We start from the raw sequence: 19,181 nt of genomic DNA, 5'->3' as shown, positions 1-19,181 counted from the left end.
ATGAATTGCGTTTGGTGTGAACACAGCATTACCCCATCCATGGCAGATTTGTTCAGGATCGTCGCACTTTTCTCCCCAATGTGCGACTTATACTCCACAACGACTTATACTCTGTTGCGACCTATACTCCAGAAAACACGAAATACAAGGCTGTATTCTCTGTACTACCAGGTTTACATCAGGGGTACCCTTTATCAAACCAACGGATCCCCCTGTACTGTTGCGTTACCAGCTCAACACCTAAAGCTGACCTTGTGAACTGTTCAAGAGATGGAATGAATATCAGCTCTGTCATTCATGTTTTCATTGAAACGGTCAATAAAACATGGAGCACAACTCATTTGACAGACATAATTGTACGCAAACCCAAACTATTTTCCTTCAACAACATTTCCGCATCGCAACAAACTTGACCGGCAGTGCTGTTGGTGAAAGATTGTGATTGGTTTAATTTTGAGCTCTGATGCCTGATATGGTCAGTAGATAATAAATTCTGTCTTGTTTCCATGAAACATCCTTATTTTTCTTAACAGCTTTCTGCTAAAAAAACTAAATAAAACTTCAATACTCAGATAAACTCAATTCATATGAACAACTTTATTTTACTTTTTGAAAGTAAAATAAAGGATTTTTCTGTGTAAATACACAATTTACTATATTTTTCGGAGCATAAATTACGTTTTTGGCATAGTTTGGCCGGGGGTGAAACTTATTCTCAGTTGCGACTTGTCTGATTTGCAAAAAAAAAGAAAAAAAAGAAAGAAATAACACAAACCACTAGAGGGCACTGTAGGTGTGTTTGCAGTATTTGCTACTGACAGCAACGCAAAAGAAGATGCACCACTCAGTCTTACACCGAGCTTGGTGGAATTGTTCCAAAGAGACGCAGAATGAAGAATTCAACGGAATTCGTGATTTGAAGTGATAAAGAGTTTAGTTGACTTGTTAGAATATTCTTGATGCTACAGTCTGAATAATTGTTCAGAAGCATACATATATTCAGTGTGATATATGTGATGTTATATAAATCAATAAATTGATGCAGCTTAAACATGACAATCTAATGAGGTTTTTTTTGTTTTAATAGTACCAGTTTATACCTAATTATTTCACTAAAAAAAAATAAACTGCGTTGCAAATTGTGTTTTGGGTATTTTTAACATGTTCTTGTGACATTTTTCTAAGGGAGGACATTTATAAAGAAAATTAAGCTCAAAATTCCATTTCTGAATATTTCTTTATTCATGTTGATTTAAATCTAGTGCGGACGAAAACAATGCAATTTAGAAAAAGATTGTTTTGTTATGTAGAAAGCTCACTGCTCCATAAACAGAGAGCTCTCAGCAATGGTGAAGGGAAGGGGGGACGGGATTGCTCCACACTTACGGTCCCACCCACAACCCTAACCCTAAAAACGGCATAATCAAGATTAACAGACCACTCAGAGGGCTTTTAAAATAGATCAAAAGATGATTGGAGGGGTACTTAATTAAATACACTTTTTCTTTTTCTTTTTAAGTAACAATATTTAAAAAATAATATAAAAAATGACCATTTCACCAATGGAATTTAAAGACATTTTCAAGCTTAAATTGTAACAAAACCCAGATTATGCAGCAGTGAGCAACGTGAGCAAAAGCAGAACTGCAGAACACATTGGATTCCACCAAATCCTAAAACTGGGATTTAGGATTCCACTTCACAATGACTTCATTCATGAAAGTCTGTCATTGCTTTCAGGGTTATTGTTGGAGCGTTATAGCTCCTGCAATCAGGAGGACTGTAGATTGACTGTAGATTGACAGCGACTGTAGATTCATACATACGTCCACAACGAACTATAAAAGCAAGTGTTTTAGTTTTATATGTTATGTGTTACAACTAAACAATGTTGAGTTATTGTGAATAAAGTTTGACTTATCTGTCCTGTTGCACTCTATGCAAAAGGTGCTTTTTTCAGATAAATGAATAACACGGTTCATAAGTAGAACTTCCCATCAACCCCTCTGACCAATCACCTGCCTCTTGGCTCCTCTAGGAATTCTGGGTGGTGTAATAAAACCATATTATCTGACCGTTCTGGTTCGCTTAGTGCACCCTATAATCCAGTTAGCCTTATAGTCTGAAAAATACGTTAATTCTAAATTCTAAATAAAGGACATCGGATTATCCCATACACATGTCACTTGGAAATCAGAAAGCTTAAAAAATATCAGATATTTAGTATTTGTATAAATTGACTCAATAGTAATAATTTGTAAATTTCCATCGTGCTGTGTTACATCTCATTGACCAGCTGAAAACCATTTATTTGAGTCTCTCAACACCAGAAGAAAAATAACCTGAAGTTTACTATATAATGATCAAAAGTTTTGCCATGATTCCAAACTTTGACAGCTTTATACATATAAAAAGAAAAGTGCTACGGAAGTTGAGTGGGTTTTCTTCTGCAAAGGGCTTGTCTCCTGCTCCTCACGCCGAGCTCTCGCTGCTCTCCAGGCTCTTCCTTTGGGGAGCCTTTGATCGCATCACTCTCGCACTTCTGTTGACAGTTTAGCACATTGGTGTTGTGAACGGCTCTGCATTGTTTTCTTCCCATCTCCGCCCCATTTTTTTTTCCCTGGTCATTTCACACCTCAAAGGCCCTGAAGAAATCCTGAGCTTGACTTTCCTCTACCCCGCCGTGAGATTATCTACACAAACAGGAACTTCATGAGCAACCCTTCAGTCCTTGTTTAGACAACTCAAAGCTTTACCATCGCACAATGAAATGAAAGTGTCTAATTGTCCTCAAGGCTTCACCGGCATCCACTTAGTGGAATAACCCACACAGAGAAATGCTCCTTTATTGCAGCAAACGGAAACCCCTCCGACAGATACAGAGCAGATAAGCAGCCAAAGGTTGCCGAGCATCGCGGGAAGCGAGGGGATTATGGGTAAAGGATGAGTGGATGAGAGGAGGATGATCTAAGGATTAACCACATAAACTGAGCAGTCTAATAACACAATCAGCTAGCTAATACAAAGACAAGCAAACAGATTGCATATTTACACACACTAACACAATCAGCCGATTTTTTTCAGCACTTTGCTTTGGTGGGCAGGAATTGTGTTTAAAAAAACACAATAAATGATAACTGTTATTGAGAGCAGGATGGACAGTGAAGAAAGGAAAAGTGGCAGAGAGAGGCTTTCTCTAGGTAACCATTAGAATAAATATACAGTACACCTCCACCTTGTGGTTCAAAGAAATACAGTTTTGTCCAATTCAACACCAGATAAAAATGTTATCACTCACACAATAGGATTGTATTGCCTTACCTGACTGTGAGCCTGGTATCCGTGGTAACCAAGAGTCAATGGGTCGTTGTTCTGAAAGACAAACAAATTATGTCAACAAAGCATGCAAATCTGTAAAAATAAAAAACAACTTAACTTTATATAACCATATGTACCATATTTGATACAGGTATTTATAAGACCACTGACTAATTAGCATGATCCCAACTTTCCTAAATCCTTCCACTAGGGGGCAGTAGTAGGGCTTTTCCTGCTCATTTCAAAATGGCTGATTCCATGAAATTGTAAAAGCATGTGCAAAAGCACGTATGTTGAGAACAACTCATCCATTGTTACTCATTTTTGTAAATGACTACTTGCTGTGTTGAAAGAATTCAAAATGTGTTGATAATTAATTCTTGTTAATACAGTCAGACCATGTATGGATCAAATTTGATACAGTGGCTTAAATAAAGTGGGGTTTTTTTTTCCCCCCTGAACACACACGTGAATATTCTTGCATCTTGGGCTACGTTCACACCACCCTCGGTAACACACGTTCAAGCAACCATTTCCAGTGTTAAGTCTATGCAAACGCATGTTTCGGGGTTTTGGATTATTTCTAAAACATTTGGGAGTCAAAGATATTGTGAATACACGTTCAAAACTGTCACGTTCACGCGTCACTACGTAAATTTCTACGAGTGTTTTCGGGGCACTACACACAAACCGCGCAGCTATTTGGTATTTGACTTGGATTTGGTAGCGACTTTTGGATGTCCCCTTTAAATCTAGGAAATGCTAACCGTTTGAAAATTGATCATGGCGGAGAAAGTAATGATTGCGGTTTGTGCCCGGCTGGAATTACATGACACCAAGTCTTTCATGTGTTGGTTTAAAGCCTGGAGCAAGATTTGCACCACTTTTTGCACCAAGTCTCCATTTCCAACAGTAGGTACATGCGCTAGTATGAGGTAGTGACAGTCCAGTGTGAACACCACGAGTTCAAGAACATAGCTGATGCGAATGTAGCTTCAAACTAACACTATTGTGAGAGAAGAAGAAAAAAACGTGATACCATCTATTTCTCATCCATGATATTCTAAACGTTTTTGTGGATTTCAGAAGGTTTTAAAAAGATCTCAATTCCCCCCAAAAATGGCATATTCTGTCAATTCTTTTAAGTGGAGGCCTTTGCAGGTTTAAAGACTTCTCATATTTTCATCTCTTCTCACTCAATCAGCTCCCTTTCAGTTATGTTTCTGACTCCTAATCAAATCAGCCGCACCACATCCATGCTGCTATCTCCCAAGTCAGTGCCCTCCCCTTGCCTTTTCCACCCAGTGGATCTTTTGTAAGCTTGTAAAGACGTGATAATGGGGTCAAAGGGAGCTCGTGTGAGCGGTAGATGAAAGACGGGTTTTAGGTAGGTTTTTTTTGTCAAAGTGTTGTTATGGCTTTTAAATCACAAATAGGTCAGGAGTGTCACTGGATGTGAGTGTGAAACGCGATCATGCTTCCCGATGCCATCTCCAGCTGTGTAGTGGGCTGGAAAAAGGAAAAAAAGGCAGGCATCATCCAACCTCTGGTAAGAAACTAGGAGAAATAAAGAGAAATAAATTCCAAAAATGAATCAGGAATCAGACACTGTTACCCTAAAAGACTTCGCAGCCAACTTTATTCATGTCCATAACGTTGTGTTCCGGGTTTTATGCTAATGTGTTCTATTAAAAGACCTCTTTCACCACCAATAAGACACACTTTGATAAGGAGAAAAAAAAAAAAAAAAAGATTTGTACGGCTCCGACTTCATATCTCAAGATTAGAAAACAACTCTGCTCCTCCCCCTTCTCCCTGCCCTTCCCTTGTGATCTTCCTTTCATCTGGAACCAATGTCCCTCGTCTGCTTCATCCCTGGGGGGAACCACTTTGCTCTGTGTGCTTCGCAGCTTGAGTTCGCCTGATTAAGACTGTAGCCATCTTTCTCTCTGGACCCCATGAGGCCGTTATACCAAAACCGAGCACAACACATCCAAATGGTAGAGAGGCAGCGAGGAGGAGGGAGCAGGAAGCGCCTTCGTGATTGAAAAATACAGACTCTGTGAGTCTATCTCAGAGCCAAAAATGTACTTAGTGAACTTGCTTTGGGAGGTAGAAGCTTTAAATAATGAATTACCTCTTAGAGGCTTGAATAACATGAATAACGTATAAAGCTCTGTAACTCTGTAGCTTTGTAACGAGGACAAACTCTTGAACAAAATCCACTGCAGGTATAGAGGAACAAAATAACGCTAAAAAAAAAAAAAAAAAAAAGAGAGAAAATGAAATGACATTTATGGAGCAGCGTGCTGCGTCAGAGCAAAGGGGGTGGCTAAAATAAACATCTGGATTGAATTTTGTGCGAGGCTGAATTAGGACCTGCATGGCGATACAAAAGCTGACAGCTTTCAAAAATGGAAAGGCGAAGAAGAGAGCAAAGACACAGTGACTCATACATGAGCAGAGTCATGTGCTTTATTTCCTTAAGGAGCTTAAAAGGATGAAAGGGAGGCGGCGTGGAGGTGTTCTACTCACCACATATTACACTCAGTTGAACTTTAGAAGAGAGACCAGTGAGATTCTGTGTGTCACATAGTTAATCATTTGGCATCTATTTATCGCTGGGGGTAAACGGAGTCCAATTGATACCTGTCTGGGAGTGTTGTACTGGTTTTTACGCTTTCACACTGGACCGTTTGGTCCCCAGATGGTCTGCTTAATTTCGGTTAACTCCGGTGGAGACCAGACAACATAATTCTGCTCCCCCTGAAGAAGATCATTTGGTTTGATCCAAAAGTACAGGTAAGTTGCTGTGATCGCTCTCAATCGGTCACGGAAAGCTTGAGAGTTGTGCCAAAGAACCAATCTGGACTCGAGAACGGCACAGTGCATCATACAAGTACATTATGATGTCAGTTGTGTAACAATACACGACAACCTGTCTGTCTCGGTACAATTTGAATTGCAAAAAAAAGTAGTAAGGTGTAACGTGTTACAAACAAGTTCTAGAGTTACTGTGAACACAGTTAATAAAGTCTGACTGACGGATTTATCTTTGTCTCGATTAATGTATAGTTATAGTTCGGTGCGCCTCATAAATGACCATTTCAAAAGTAGACAATTCATTGACAGTGCGCCCTGGCCTATAGTGTGTAAATTATGGTAAGTGATTAAATCATTGGACATTTCCATGAATGGGGGAAGAAAAACACACTTTTTTAAAGTGAATTACAGAAAAGTTGAAGGTATCTCATGGGAACACATGGAAGAATTTAGGATTGATAGATGAAGTCAGAAGACTAATCTGTTTGTCTTTAATGTTTTAGTTTTCTTGACGGTCAGAGCTTTAGGGTGCAGTGCAAAAGCTGTTCTAACAATGTTTGCAGTTCAAGTGTGAAACCAAACTGAACTAAATAAAGCTGAAAATGTTCGGTATTTAATCTGAAAGAGCCTGAAACCAGGAAAGGAAACTCCTGGGGAAACACTGAGCAGTCAGGAGAAGGTTAGAAGAGGACCATATGTTAACATAAGGCAAAAAGCATGGAGAGGAAGACTGGATGCATTTGTGGGGCAACACACACAAACCAACCAACCTGAGTACTTCTAAAAACATGACAGGTTTGGGCAGGTGTGTGAATGTGCAACTGTTGTGTGAAATCTAATTTGGTCACAAGCCTTGCGTCTATTCCTATCGTGCCTTGGGACAGCTGCTCTTCTGAGGAGGAGGAGGTGGAGAGAAGCCACATTTCACTGCACTGACAGTCATAGCCAACTGCAAAGCAGGCCACTGTGTACACTAAGGAGGATGGGAATCCATTCCTTCAACAGAGCACTTATGTGCTACCTCTCCAAACAGTCAACTAGACAGTCGGAAGTTTATTTTCTTTCCTTGGACTCTCCGCAGTAAACCCAGGCGTGCTTCCTCAGCTGGATGTCAGCGACAGTCAAAGTGGATTTTTGAAACTGCTTGACAGCTTTGGAATAAAAGGCGGGGGGGAAAAAAAAAAAAAAAAAAAAAAATCACACAGCAGCATCAGCTGCCAAATCAGCAGCACTGCTCTTAAAATAAAATATTGATTTTTTTTTTTACCACCAGTGTATTTGGAACAAAAGAGAATATTTACTTGTAATGACTTAGAGCGCGCCATATTTTCCAAACATAATGAAGCAGTGGAGACACATGAAAGTAAAGACAGGCGTGCAGCAAAGAGCCACAGGTTAAAACGACAATCCTCTGCTTTAATCCATTAGGGGGCTGCTCAATCAGAGCAAAACAAAATGTACTGGAATTTTTTTCATCATCCATCATTAATTCCTTTTTTTTTAAAAGAAAAAAAGGAAACTTCTGTGTCTAAATTTAATTGGCATTCATGGCAAAAACATTTCATTTGTAATCCTTTGACTTCCAAATTGAAGCTGGTCTGAACTGTAGGAAAACGTAAATAGATGCAGTTCTCCAAATAACCACCGGGGGGGGGGGTGTTACATTAAGTACATTAGTGCCTAATGGATTTTTTTTTTTAAACCCTCATATTTATAGTTTTGTCTAAAACATTTTTCTCTTCCACAACACCAAGTATATTATAACTATCTAAGGGGAGGAAAATTAAAGACCCACTCTAATAAATTGTGTTTTTGGTGTTTTTCACAAGTTTTATTAACATTTTTCTCATGGAGGACATCTACGAAGAACATTAAGCTCAAAATTGCATTTGTGAGTATTTCTTTATTCAAATCTTTGTGAATTGGGAGCAGACAAAAACTTTGTTGGAAAAAAACTGTTTTTCAGTTGAAAGTATGTTTTGCTAATTCCAACTATCTAAGAGGAATTGGTTTTGTAACATTTAATAACTTTAGCAACCAACATTTACCCAAGACAGAAATGAATAACTTCAGCTCTAAATAAAGCCAATACATCACCTGAGCATGTCATCCTACATTTGACATCTAAAAACGATTCTGTTTTATCAGAAACATTTAACAAGGACTGCAATTAACCTGAAGACCACAGCCGTCATGAAGGGCTCCGAAGTAAAGCTGAGTGCTATGGCTAAATACATAAAAAAGATTTATTTTAGACATATTTCAAGATACCATTTTGAAATTGATTTTCATAAAACAAAAAAATCCAACAAAAGTCCATTTCACCCCAAAATTTGGATTATTTGGTTGCTCCAATGGTTCCCGTTCCTGCAAAGGTGCACCATGGCGTTGTTCCATGGATCCAAGAAACGTATTGTTGTGCTAATGAGATCAAAACATGACAGAGAAATCATGGTGCCACTTCTATCAGTCCTTGAATAGACGAAACAAAAAGAATGAGGTCATTGGGATTGCAACAAATACCTTTCACACAGATCTGTCTGTGTCTGCAACAGAAGGAGAGTTGGGCTGCTTGACAGATGTATAAATACTGGTAAATGTACAACAATCTGCAACTTTACACTGAAAATCAAACAATATCTGACAAAATAAGAACAAATAAAAACCAGATCTTGGTAATGTAGACAAGCCATGATGTGACTCACAGCAAACAGGAGGATTAAACACCGCCAACCACTGAACAGGTGTTTGCATTAGCACTAGTTTTAACATTCGTTTTAACTTCTTAACTATTACTTCATATTTTGAGTTCAAATTTCTTCCTTTGGTAAAAATAAATACTGAGTCCGCTCATAGTGAGGTGAGATTGCAAGAATTATTTTTAAAAAACAACCTTCTGATGCAGATCCACTTCCAAACAGTTTATCAGGAGGACACAGCTCGACTCTGCACCAGAGTCTGCCGACCTGTGATTCGTGTTCTGCCTAATGTACTGCAAAATTAAAAGATCCAAAAGCATCACAGGAAGAAAAATCAACACCAAGCAGTAAAATCCGGGTCTGAAGGAGTGCATAAGTAGGTATGCAATGCAAGTCCTACTGATAAATAGTATATTTTGCAAAAACCTCAAGTGAATGAAATACATTTAATCTAATACCAACCAATTTTTCTGGATATATTTGGAATATTGGACAAAAGTTATATTCAAACTTTTTTTTTTTTTAACTTAATGCAGCCTAAATTATTTTTTTAATTAATAGATTTTTAGGTAAGTCGTGATATTACTATATCTTCCTACAACTCTTTTTTCCCTCATCTTTTGCTAAAATTGATACACATTATTATTTATTGGTCAAATTTTGTCCCACAGTCTTCAAAGCTTTACTTTAGTGCTGAGTGATATGAAACACAAAATCATATGGATTATTATGAAGTATAACATAATATAACACAATAAAGTATGTTTCCAGTTTGACAAAGAGAAGTTTGACGAAAATGTCAGTCCTTACTTTTCTCCACCTGTACTTTAAAGTGACATTAACCTGAATGGTCCCAATTTAGTGCAGCAAAATAAATGTATTAAACGAAAACGTGGACGTAGACGTTTTCACATTTTTATCAAAATTAAATATATTTAAACTGAATTGGTAAAGTTTTTTGTTGTTGTAATCTTTAAGAGTGCCCAGCCATTTCAGATTTCTGAGAAGAAGCAAGACATTTTTGCACTAAAGTTCAGCAATATAAAAAACTATTTTTAAGTTATGTGAAATCTGTAACGCAAAGCTTACAAACCAATATAAAGTGTCTAAAGTAAACATCAGGGTTGAACAGAACTCCGTTTAAAACCCCTTTAACACCATAAACGTCACCGGTGATGGCAAAATAAAAAACGCTCTTTGAGGTATTTTAACCCTTGACTTTTTACACAATTAACATAATTCCAATGGATTCGGACACAAAAGCAACTTTGCAGGTCGATCATCGGTGCAAATCTGCTTCTAAATCTTTCAGCACTTGTGAGAAAAATGTGAAAAATTTATTTTTATTCTTCTTTATTTTCACTTAAATAAACTTATAATATGCATAGTAAGATGTCACCGGCGACAGCAAAAGCACACTCTCTTTAAACTACCGTAAATCTTCACCTGCAATTAATGTATTTCAACATATTCTGACGCAGAGAAAAGCAACTTTGCGCCGATATGCAATACTTTACAGGGCTATCATGCTAAATCAACTTTGAGCTTTTAAGTGTATTAGGATCTTCATGCCTCACGAAAAGAAACCCCACCAGCCACCCCAACCCACAAAAACGAGCTGACAGACCAGTGAGGAACAGCCTCTTCCAGGAAGTGTCTGCGCTGCCAGTACGGCCCTTTCAGACTAACATACACACCCACTTTTTCTGCGGAACCAGCAGTGATCCCACTTTTGCCGATCACTGCACAATACGCACATCCGTCTTTGCAAACGTTTGGATGTTTTTTGTTTTTGTGGGCGAAACGCAGACAAGCTGCCAAGGATTGACGTCAAGAAATAGGTGGCACCCAAAAAAGCCGATGCCTCAGAGATGGAGTCGTTTTACTTCTTTGTAGGAAAAAAGCTGGCGAAAATAACTACTATTTAATTTAAAAAATGGTTCTTTTGGGTGCCAAAGGTTATATATTATCATATACATGAATATTCTTTACAATAAAAGGCTTAAGAATGGCATGGTAAAGGCCCTTTTTAGTGTTGTGTATAGACGCCAGTCAGCTGCTTCTATATCGTTCGGCACTAATGATTTAAATAACGTAAAGCATATTGCAAACTTACACGAGTCAGAATCAAAGAACATTAAACAGCATCATGAGGCGAAACCATTTTGTGGATGACTAGTTACAAGGATGATAAGTTACAAGACAACACTGATCATATTTGCTTTAATAATTAATAAAACTAGGTTAGAAATAAAAGAAATAGCGAGATACACAATTTTTTATCATCCACAAATGTAATGTCATATCGACTAGCACTGTTTCCTTTTTTTTAAAGCACGTTGGCAAACAGAAAGCTAGTAAAGATGCAAGGACTTGATATTCCTAACCAATTATAAGTCTGTTACTCCTTTCAAATGAGTGGGAATGATGACACTTCAGAGCGGAATGGAAAGATCCACAAAGTCTGCAGTGAACAACTGATTAACTCCTCCCAGAAGCAGAAGATCTACACAAATGGCTCTGTTCTTAAGCACAAATCAGTCCGGAGATTTCTGCCAGCAATATATCACACAAAAATATTGAGCCTAAACAAACAAATATTCTCAGCTGACTGCAGGAGCACATTTGTCTTTTTGACATTTTCACTCCACTGTGGTCCAAGAGCTGGGATAAAAGCATGGAGAGGTGATCCAACTACAGTAATGTCTTAGTCAAGTCATTTTTCCTCTGCCCCATCACCCCAGGCCAGAGCCTTATTGGGTTCCAGAGGTCCCCGGTTTGTACGCAGAGCGACAACAAAACAAGGAGCGTCAGCAGCAAGTCAGATGGATATTAAAGCAGACAACTTCCTCTCACTATAATCTGACTGGAGCTGGGAATGTGTGGGGTTGTAATGAACCCATGTCATCCAGAAAAAAAGGACTTCCCCTGGTGCTGCACAGGAATACAAATAGAGGGATCACGTGGTGTGAAGCTGCTGAGTAGGTTTTTAATTTAAAATCCAATCTACTGGATTATGAGCCCTCTGCACATTGTATTTCAATTCTTCTGCAAATTTCCTTTTTTTTGTGTTGACTGACATTTTCTGTCCTTCAACGCTGCAACGATTTACACACCCTCCTTTTCTCTCCTCAGGCTTTGCAGAGCCAAACACAGAGGACTATTTCCTGCCTTGGCGCTGTGCTGACAACACACAATCATGAGAAACACTGCTGCGTCAATAACCAAATGGGAAAAGATCCCATCAAACGGCTGCAGCGCTGCCAAAAGATTTGTTCTGTATCGTAACCACACCCCACCGCGCTGCCTTCACATGCAGGTCAGGGTTCAACTGTCGGCGTAATGCTAGCAATAAAGTTTAATGGAGTTTTTTTTTTTAATTAAAGTTCTTGTAGGGATCCTCTAAGGGTCATAAAAACTGCCAGCTGTAATATTTTCCTGTTCTGGAAATGGGTTTTGCAGGAGCGCTCCTCTTCAGATATATTAACATTTCTCAGAAAGTGGCTTTAAAAAGACCACTAAACTAGTTTTGCTGCAGAGCATCGTTGAAGTTACCAACCAAATGATTTAACTGGATCTTCACAGGTTAACATCCTGGTTTCTAATTCTTATATTTAGAATAGTTTGGCGTATTGCAGAATTTTATAGTTTTTAAAGAATTTGTTAGAGATCAATAGAAGCTATAAAATAACGTTTTGCTGTGCATTATTGCGTGTTTTTTTTTGAGCAACCAACAAACATCATGAAGTTTAGATCATTGACTGTATAACAAAACTGGACCCCATTTTTTCACGATAGGAAAGACGCCATGTTGGAGGCAGACGACGTCAGTAAGCAGTGATTGGTCCGGGTTGGTTTGAGTCATTGTTTCTATGGCAACCACTTTTGCCAATCAGGAGTGAGCTTTTTGGAAGTCCACACCCCGACCACTTGAAAGCACGCCCCACAAAATCTGTTTCCAATGATCAGTATGGGAGATGGGAACTAACACCTACTTTTACTGAAGCATCTGATTGGCCAGTTTATAACTTGAATAATTCGTACTACAGAAAAAACACCGAGCCTCATTTTCAGTTTGTTTGGATTGGTTAGGTGAGCCTTTACACCCTGCCAATCAAAACACCATCACAGCACCAATCAGCACAGTTTGAAAATCCTCCTGACCTGACCTGAATCTGTATTGATTGGTATAGTATAAATGACTGATCAGAAGTTAAGAACTGGATACTGATCATTTAGGTAAGGAAAAATGAAAAAAATTCAAAAGTAAAACAGACCAGGGGTGGGATTAGATACGGTCGCTTCCTCCGCCTCCCTTTCAAGCAATCTACTCAACTCCTTTTGACAATATCTCAGTATATAATAGATTGTGTCTATATGCAAAAGAGCAAGTTTGTTTATTTATATTTAAGAGTAATAACTGAACTATTTACTAGTGTATTTAAACATGTGTATTTTCCAATCAATGTTTATGACTAGTTATCCTATGTTTGCTATATCTTTGAATAAATTCTGCTTTGATTGCTTGAAATAAACCATTTCCAACCCAATCCAATCTTTAGACTGAGGTCCTCCACCCCCAATTATTGCAGATACTCCTTTGCTAAAAATATATATATATTATTTTTTTTAATCAACATTTGGGTTTCTACATGTGTTCCATGTTTTTGCCCTGAATAACGGTATTTCGAATCCCCCATCAGTGCAAGATGTGATCCAATAAGCTGGAAACAAAGCCTCTTTGCTGCCACTGATAGGGCAAATCTGTTCCTAACTGAGAGATTTGAATTGGGAGGGGAGTGCGTTTCCCCACTCTCATTTCCGGACTGTCCGCTCAGTTCAATACGTTTTAAAGGCTGAAGCGATTGATCGAAGCCTCTCACACACACACGCAGGCGGTTTTTTCTAAGTGCATTACATTTCAGAGGCTGTCTGTCAGCACTCCCAGACAGCGTGAGGATGGCACAGCCAGCCATTTAGCTTTACAAGCAGGAGCAAACAGGCCACTTCAACTCCATTACTGCCTCTTTCAGCAACAGAGATGTAGCTTTCTGTCTTCTACAGGAGTACTTTGCTCTAAATAATCCAGTCTAATGACATCCTCAGCGTGATCCCGTGATGCTCCATTAAGAGGATATGACCCTTTCTGGATGGCTATGGGGCACAAAATGTCAATTCAGTGAGAAAGCACTGGTGCAAAAAAAGTCTTAGAAAATAGTAGGGATGGCTACATTTATTCCATTTTTGTGAAATGAACTGAGCAGATAGGAACTTAAGTTTTGCCAAACATGGCTCCACTTTGTTAAACCCAATTTAATTCGGACTACAAGAAAATAGATTGTTTACATTCTGATTCAGATGCATTGTGGGTCTTCCAAATAAAGCAAAGTTTGCAGTTTAATGGAATGAAGATGGCGCTTCTGGTTACAGGATAAAGTAATTACTTGTCATAAAGCAGTATCTGCCATCATTTACTATCAGAATACAGTGTCATGAGTGAATGAAAGCAGTGATATTTCCTGCACATTAGGTGATGAAGAGGCCTGAGCTTTTGTTCTATAGGAAAGGCCCTTTTGCTGCAGTGCGCACACATGACACGCACGTATGGAGCCTAGATGGCAAGCAAAATAGATCATAAATCACGGGGGGGGGACCCCGAAACGTGTAGTGATTTATGATGCCTTATGCTTGCCATACTTGGTTGAGTTCAGACTAAAGGCACCGTGTGGAATCGTGTCCCCTGCTCCTCACCTGGCCGACCTCGCCGAGCCCTCCCGAGCCGTCGATGCGGGGGCGCTTGCACTCTGCCCCGCTGGAGTCCACCAGCGCGGCCGCCGTCTGCGCGTCTGGTTCCGGGTCCCCGCGCTTCATGCCCCGGACGGCTGCAGGAGCGCCGCCCGCGTTGGGATGCACCCCTGGCATGGTGTCCAGCTCTCTGTCCCGGTCCATGAGCGCCCGGGACACGGGCAGCATAATTGAAGCAACGTCGTTCGACATCAACATTGGAAAAACCCTATTTGTGCTGACGTTCCAGGCAAGAAAAAAAATAATTCGGAGATCACCCTCTGTGCTCAAATCCAGGCGGTGGAGGATTCAGGAAAGCGTCTTTAAGTGCCAAGTTCACGCGTAAACTAGGCCTTTGTATAATTCTGCCTTTAGGATCGCTCCCCTAAAAGACCAAAATATATATTCTCCTTTTGGTATTCTTCCCAAAACAATTCTGTCCATAAAAGATCAGGTTACTTTCAAACCAAAGGTCCCCCCACCCCCTGCTCCGCTGACTGTGTATTTATTTACTGCAGGGCTTCCTCAGAGGCCTACCTTATTTCTGACCATAACAAAACCAATTAAACAAACTGCGCGCGCAATAATGGCTCCTGAGCAACCCGGTCAGCCTCCATTCGCCCCGTTCCAAGAGAGCGCAACGCAACGGCAGCTCAAGACGAGCAGCCCCCCAACATGTCTTCCCTTTCGCCTTTTTTCCCCTTCCTATTAGCTTGTACCACAGAAAGAGGTTCACTGAAAGCCAATCCTCACCGGGAGCTCTGTCTTTCCATATTAGTCCGCAAGTCTGCGCAAAATAGAGAGAGAGAAGGGGGGGGGGGGAGTGCGCACCCCTCTTGGAAAAATAAAACAACCAACCAAATGGATGGACGCGCAGGCGGACGAAAGGGGTGCTGTGTTTCCTTCCTTCTCGATTATTTTCTTCCCTCTTTCCCGGTGGTGTGTTCATGTAAGCGTGTTACAGAAAGGAAACTGTCCTCCCTCCCTCCCTCCCTCCCTCCCTCCTCATTCTTCCTCCTCCCTTCTCCTCCTACTCTCTTGCTGTAGTCATTCCCCTCCTCCTATCTTCCGCTTCTTTCCCTTTGCGCGCTGAGGCAGGCGGCCATGCAGCGCAGCAGAGACACGCAGTGTGCCGCAGTGCTTCCATGCGCCTCACAGAAAGGGAGGTGTGCGTGTTTTGGGGAGGGAAAGTAAGGGGGGGGGGCGTAAAAACTGTCCGCTGCGTGCGCACCTGTCCGGTTTTTGTGCGCAGATTCACCAAAATCCCTCAAAGTTTTAGAGCTTTTTTTTCCTGCAGCACAACTGAAAGCTGAAGCAGACAGGCCTGACGTCCCCACACGAGCCAGCTGTGAGTCACGCCGGATAGAGAGCCTCGTTCTCCTTTGGCATTTTTATTTCTTGGATGACACCCAGTGGTCAAATGGCACCAGAAGCAGAGAAAAAAAAAAGCAAAATGAGCTTGATGTGCCAGAAATTATTTCTTCTGTTAAATGGACCATGAGAATTCTCTTTATGCCTTTTAGTCACAGTAAATCCCTATTGTTGGCTTGTTCAGTTTAACTAAGGCAGTTATTAAAAACACACTCCAAAATAATTGTGTTTCTGCTATTTTTGTTGATATGTTCTTGTAGCCTTTTTCGAATGGTAGAGGACTTTTATAAAGAAAATAAAGCTCATAGTTGCATTTTTGAGATCAGGAGCAGGAGACAAAAAAGCTACAGTCTACATGCCATAAGCTCCCCTCCATTCTGATCCATACAGTTCTAGATGACAACATCTGGCTCAAAACTGTACGACTGCATTGCTCCAAAACTGCTCGACATTTTTGCTGCACCAGTAATGTTTAGTTGGGGTTTTGGGGCCTATAAGCTCGGGGAGGAAAGAGTGTAAACAGATGGATGATGGGAAATGAGGGAAGGGTTACTCTGTGCCAAAAGCCCGACCTACAACTCTGAGGCAAATTTTTTAATAAACTCCTGCTGCTCTGCAGAAACTGTCCTAAAAAAAACATATTTAATTGTATTTTAGCTAAGAACGGCATAACAGTCATTATTTAAAAAGCCACTGGGATCGCTTTTACAATAGGATCAAGACACGATTGGAGTGAGACCAAGTGTGCAGAAGAATGGCACAGCACAAAAAAGTCCTTTCGTGCTGACGCCGGTTCATTCTGGTTGTCAGGATTGAAGTGAACAGCTGAGAATTTGACTAGGACAGTTGTGTGGAATGGCCTAGCCTAACACACTTTACCAACCCCCCTCCATTGTAGAAGCAGCGACACAGGAGGCAGAATTCTATTGGCTGTGCAGAAATTATAGTATACAGCACATAAGAGTGACATATAACATGCCAGCTGCCACGGTGATCATGGAGCACGGAAACTTTTTTTTTTTTTTAATAGGACATCCCTGTCAATAATGGTTTGGAAGTCTAAGTCAAGGTAAAGTAAATCCTGAAGGTGGTTGAGATTGAGTGTGCCAAGATCTTGAGTAACGTACAAATGGTTTAACCATTGACTTTATACAATAAATAGCCTGAGTGACCCCCCCCCCCCCCCCCACATTCCAAATAGGAAGTACCCACTGGTTCCAAGAAGACAAAATCCCATGGACTTCTATGGAGAAAAAACATATTTGTCAGCATAATCATTCTTGCTCCGTTACCTTTTTAACATGTTCTTGTGAATCCAATTTTTTAAAGTTATTAACTGACCAATCAGATGCCTCAATAAAAGCATGTGGTGCCCCAGCATTCCAAACGTTTGACAGATTTTGTGTAGCCTGCTTTTAAGTGGAAAGGGTATGAACTTTCAACAAGTCACTCATTCCTGACTGGCGAGAGTGGTTGCCATAGAAATAACAGACTGGACCAATCACTGCTTTCTGTGTGGCTCCAGCATGGCCACGTCAGTATTGCAAAAAAAGTAAAATAAAAAGGCGACTGAATTGTCTTCATTTCGCTGGAGCCAGAAGAGAGTTGTTTTCTGTGAATGACATCACACTTACTCATCCAGTTCTCAGAGTCAATTTGTTTAACCAAGTGGACATAGTAACAAAAGGGGGGTTGTTATGACACATAGGCCAATGCAAGTAGCAAACTCAAGGAGCACGAGAAATTTGAGGACACGAAGAGCTGGAAGAAATGTGAGTTCTGTGCCATTAAATCCAGAACTGAGAACATTGTGCAGAATCCTCAAAGATGCAGGCCTCTGGTAGAGGACCCAAGCTTAGTTGCAATAAATGTGCAAGTAGAGGTTTCTTTTTTAAATATAGTTTATTACACAGGGGTGCCCACACTTGTTTGGCATGCAAGCTACTTTTGAGATGACGAGCTCCAGAAAATCTACCCATCTAAACGCCCCTCTCACCTGGATTTACAAAGAACAACCAAAGTTCTACACAGCTGCCTTGTGAGCAGTGTTTCGGGAATAACAGTGTGCACGTGTACACTTTTAATGCAAACAGGAAGCTCCAAGGTTAGCTTGGGTGGGTGGGATTTTTCTTCTGCTGATCTGGGAGTTCAGACTTTACCCTTCAATGTCCTGTTTCAGAGGAAAACAAGACATTTGTTCTCTGAACAATGAAAGTGTCAAATAATATCACTTATACTCTACCAAATGACACCGCTTCTTCTGTTCACAAGGATAGCAATGCCAAACATTATCAAACTGCTGTGCAAAAATGAAAAAAAGTCAGTGTCGTTGGTTAAGTGAGATCAAGGCTTTGGTTGATGCATGTTTGAGGAGACCGGCCCTTTGGAGTGCAACAAGAAACCAGTTCAAATCAGAGAAGAGTGACACACACCCCACCCCACACCCACTCTTAGGACTATACTAGTGGGAAAACAATTCAGGGGTGCATCTGAATCTCCCCTCAAGGTTGCCGTCCATTTCTTTTTTCTTGACCTTCTGAAAACGTCAAGGGTGATTAAGAAAAACAGGAGATCTGTGCATTTACAAAAAACAACCCCTTCTTTTCCTGCAGCTACATAAACAATACAAGATTAGACTATCCAAATAAATGACTAAAAGAAACTATAAATGTACAATTATAGACACAACAAAGTGCACTTACCGCTACGTCAACCATCCATCCATCTTTCGCTCATCCGGGACCGAGTCGCAGGGGCAGCAGTCCAAGCAAAGATGCCCCGAATTCCCTCTTCCCAGCAACTTTCTCCAGCTCCTCTGAGGGGACCCTAAAGCGTTCCCTGGCCAGTCAAGATATGTCATCTTTCCAGCGTGTCCTCCTCCATCCAGTGACCCATACCCAGAACATTACCCGATGGAGGCGTCACCAGGAGTTTCACAATTAAATGAGTTAAACCAGAAGAACTTTACAACTCTTAAAAACTTTTTAAAATACATTTTCTTTCAAAATGAGCTAAACTATTTGCAACGGTGCTAAAACTGTTAGCAGCCTGTTACTCTGCCTTAGCCTCTTATGTACAAAGTAATACTACAAAAGTAGTTTTCTGATGGATTAATGAATACTGATGCAACAAAACTAGGATCTTGCAGCCTTCTTTGAGGACAATTCTTTCCTTTTCTCATGTGGA

The 19,181-nt window shown here is 40.3% G+C and overlaps 1 protein-coding gene across 5 annotated transcripts in view; it reads right to left on the bottom strand.

Moving 5' to 3' along the window:
- Nucleotides 1–15,607, bottom strand: part of LOC101157754 (RNA binding protein fox-1 homolog 2) — a 52,165-nt gene extending 36,558 nt beyond the window's left edge. For 3 of the 5 annotated variants that reach the window (XR_002873415.1, XM_023955900.1, XM_023955909.1), the window contains exons 1-2: nucleotides 14,592–15,607; nucleotides 3,322–3,372 (exon numbers count right to left, since the gene is read on the bottom strand). Coding sequence is in view for 4 of the 5 variants with exons in the window: in XM_023955900.1 (XP_023811668.1) it covers nucleotides 3,322–3,372; nucleotides 14,592–14,843 (303 nt within the window). In the remaining variant the exon portion in view is untranslated. The remainder of the gene's footprint in view (nucleotides 1–3,321; nucleotides 3,373–14,591) is intronic. The other 2 variants (XM_023955893.1, XM_023955902.1) reach the window with 2 other exon arrangements.
- Between the last annotated feature and the right edge of the window lie 3,574 nt (nucleotides 15,608–19,181).

This window comes from Oryzias latipes, chromosome 1, assembly GCF_002234675.1.
Source record: "Oryzias latipes chromosome 1, ASM223467v1".
In the NCBI taxonomy this organism is placed as follows: domain Eukaryota; kingdom Metazoa; phylum Chordata; class Actinopteri; order Beloniformes; family Adrianichthyidae; genus Oryzias; species Oryzias latipes.
Note: the sequence above shows the minus strand (reverse complement) of the source record. Positions and strands in the feature narration are given on the sequence as shown.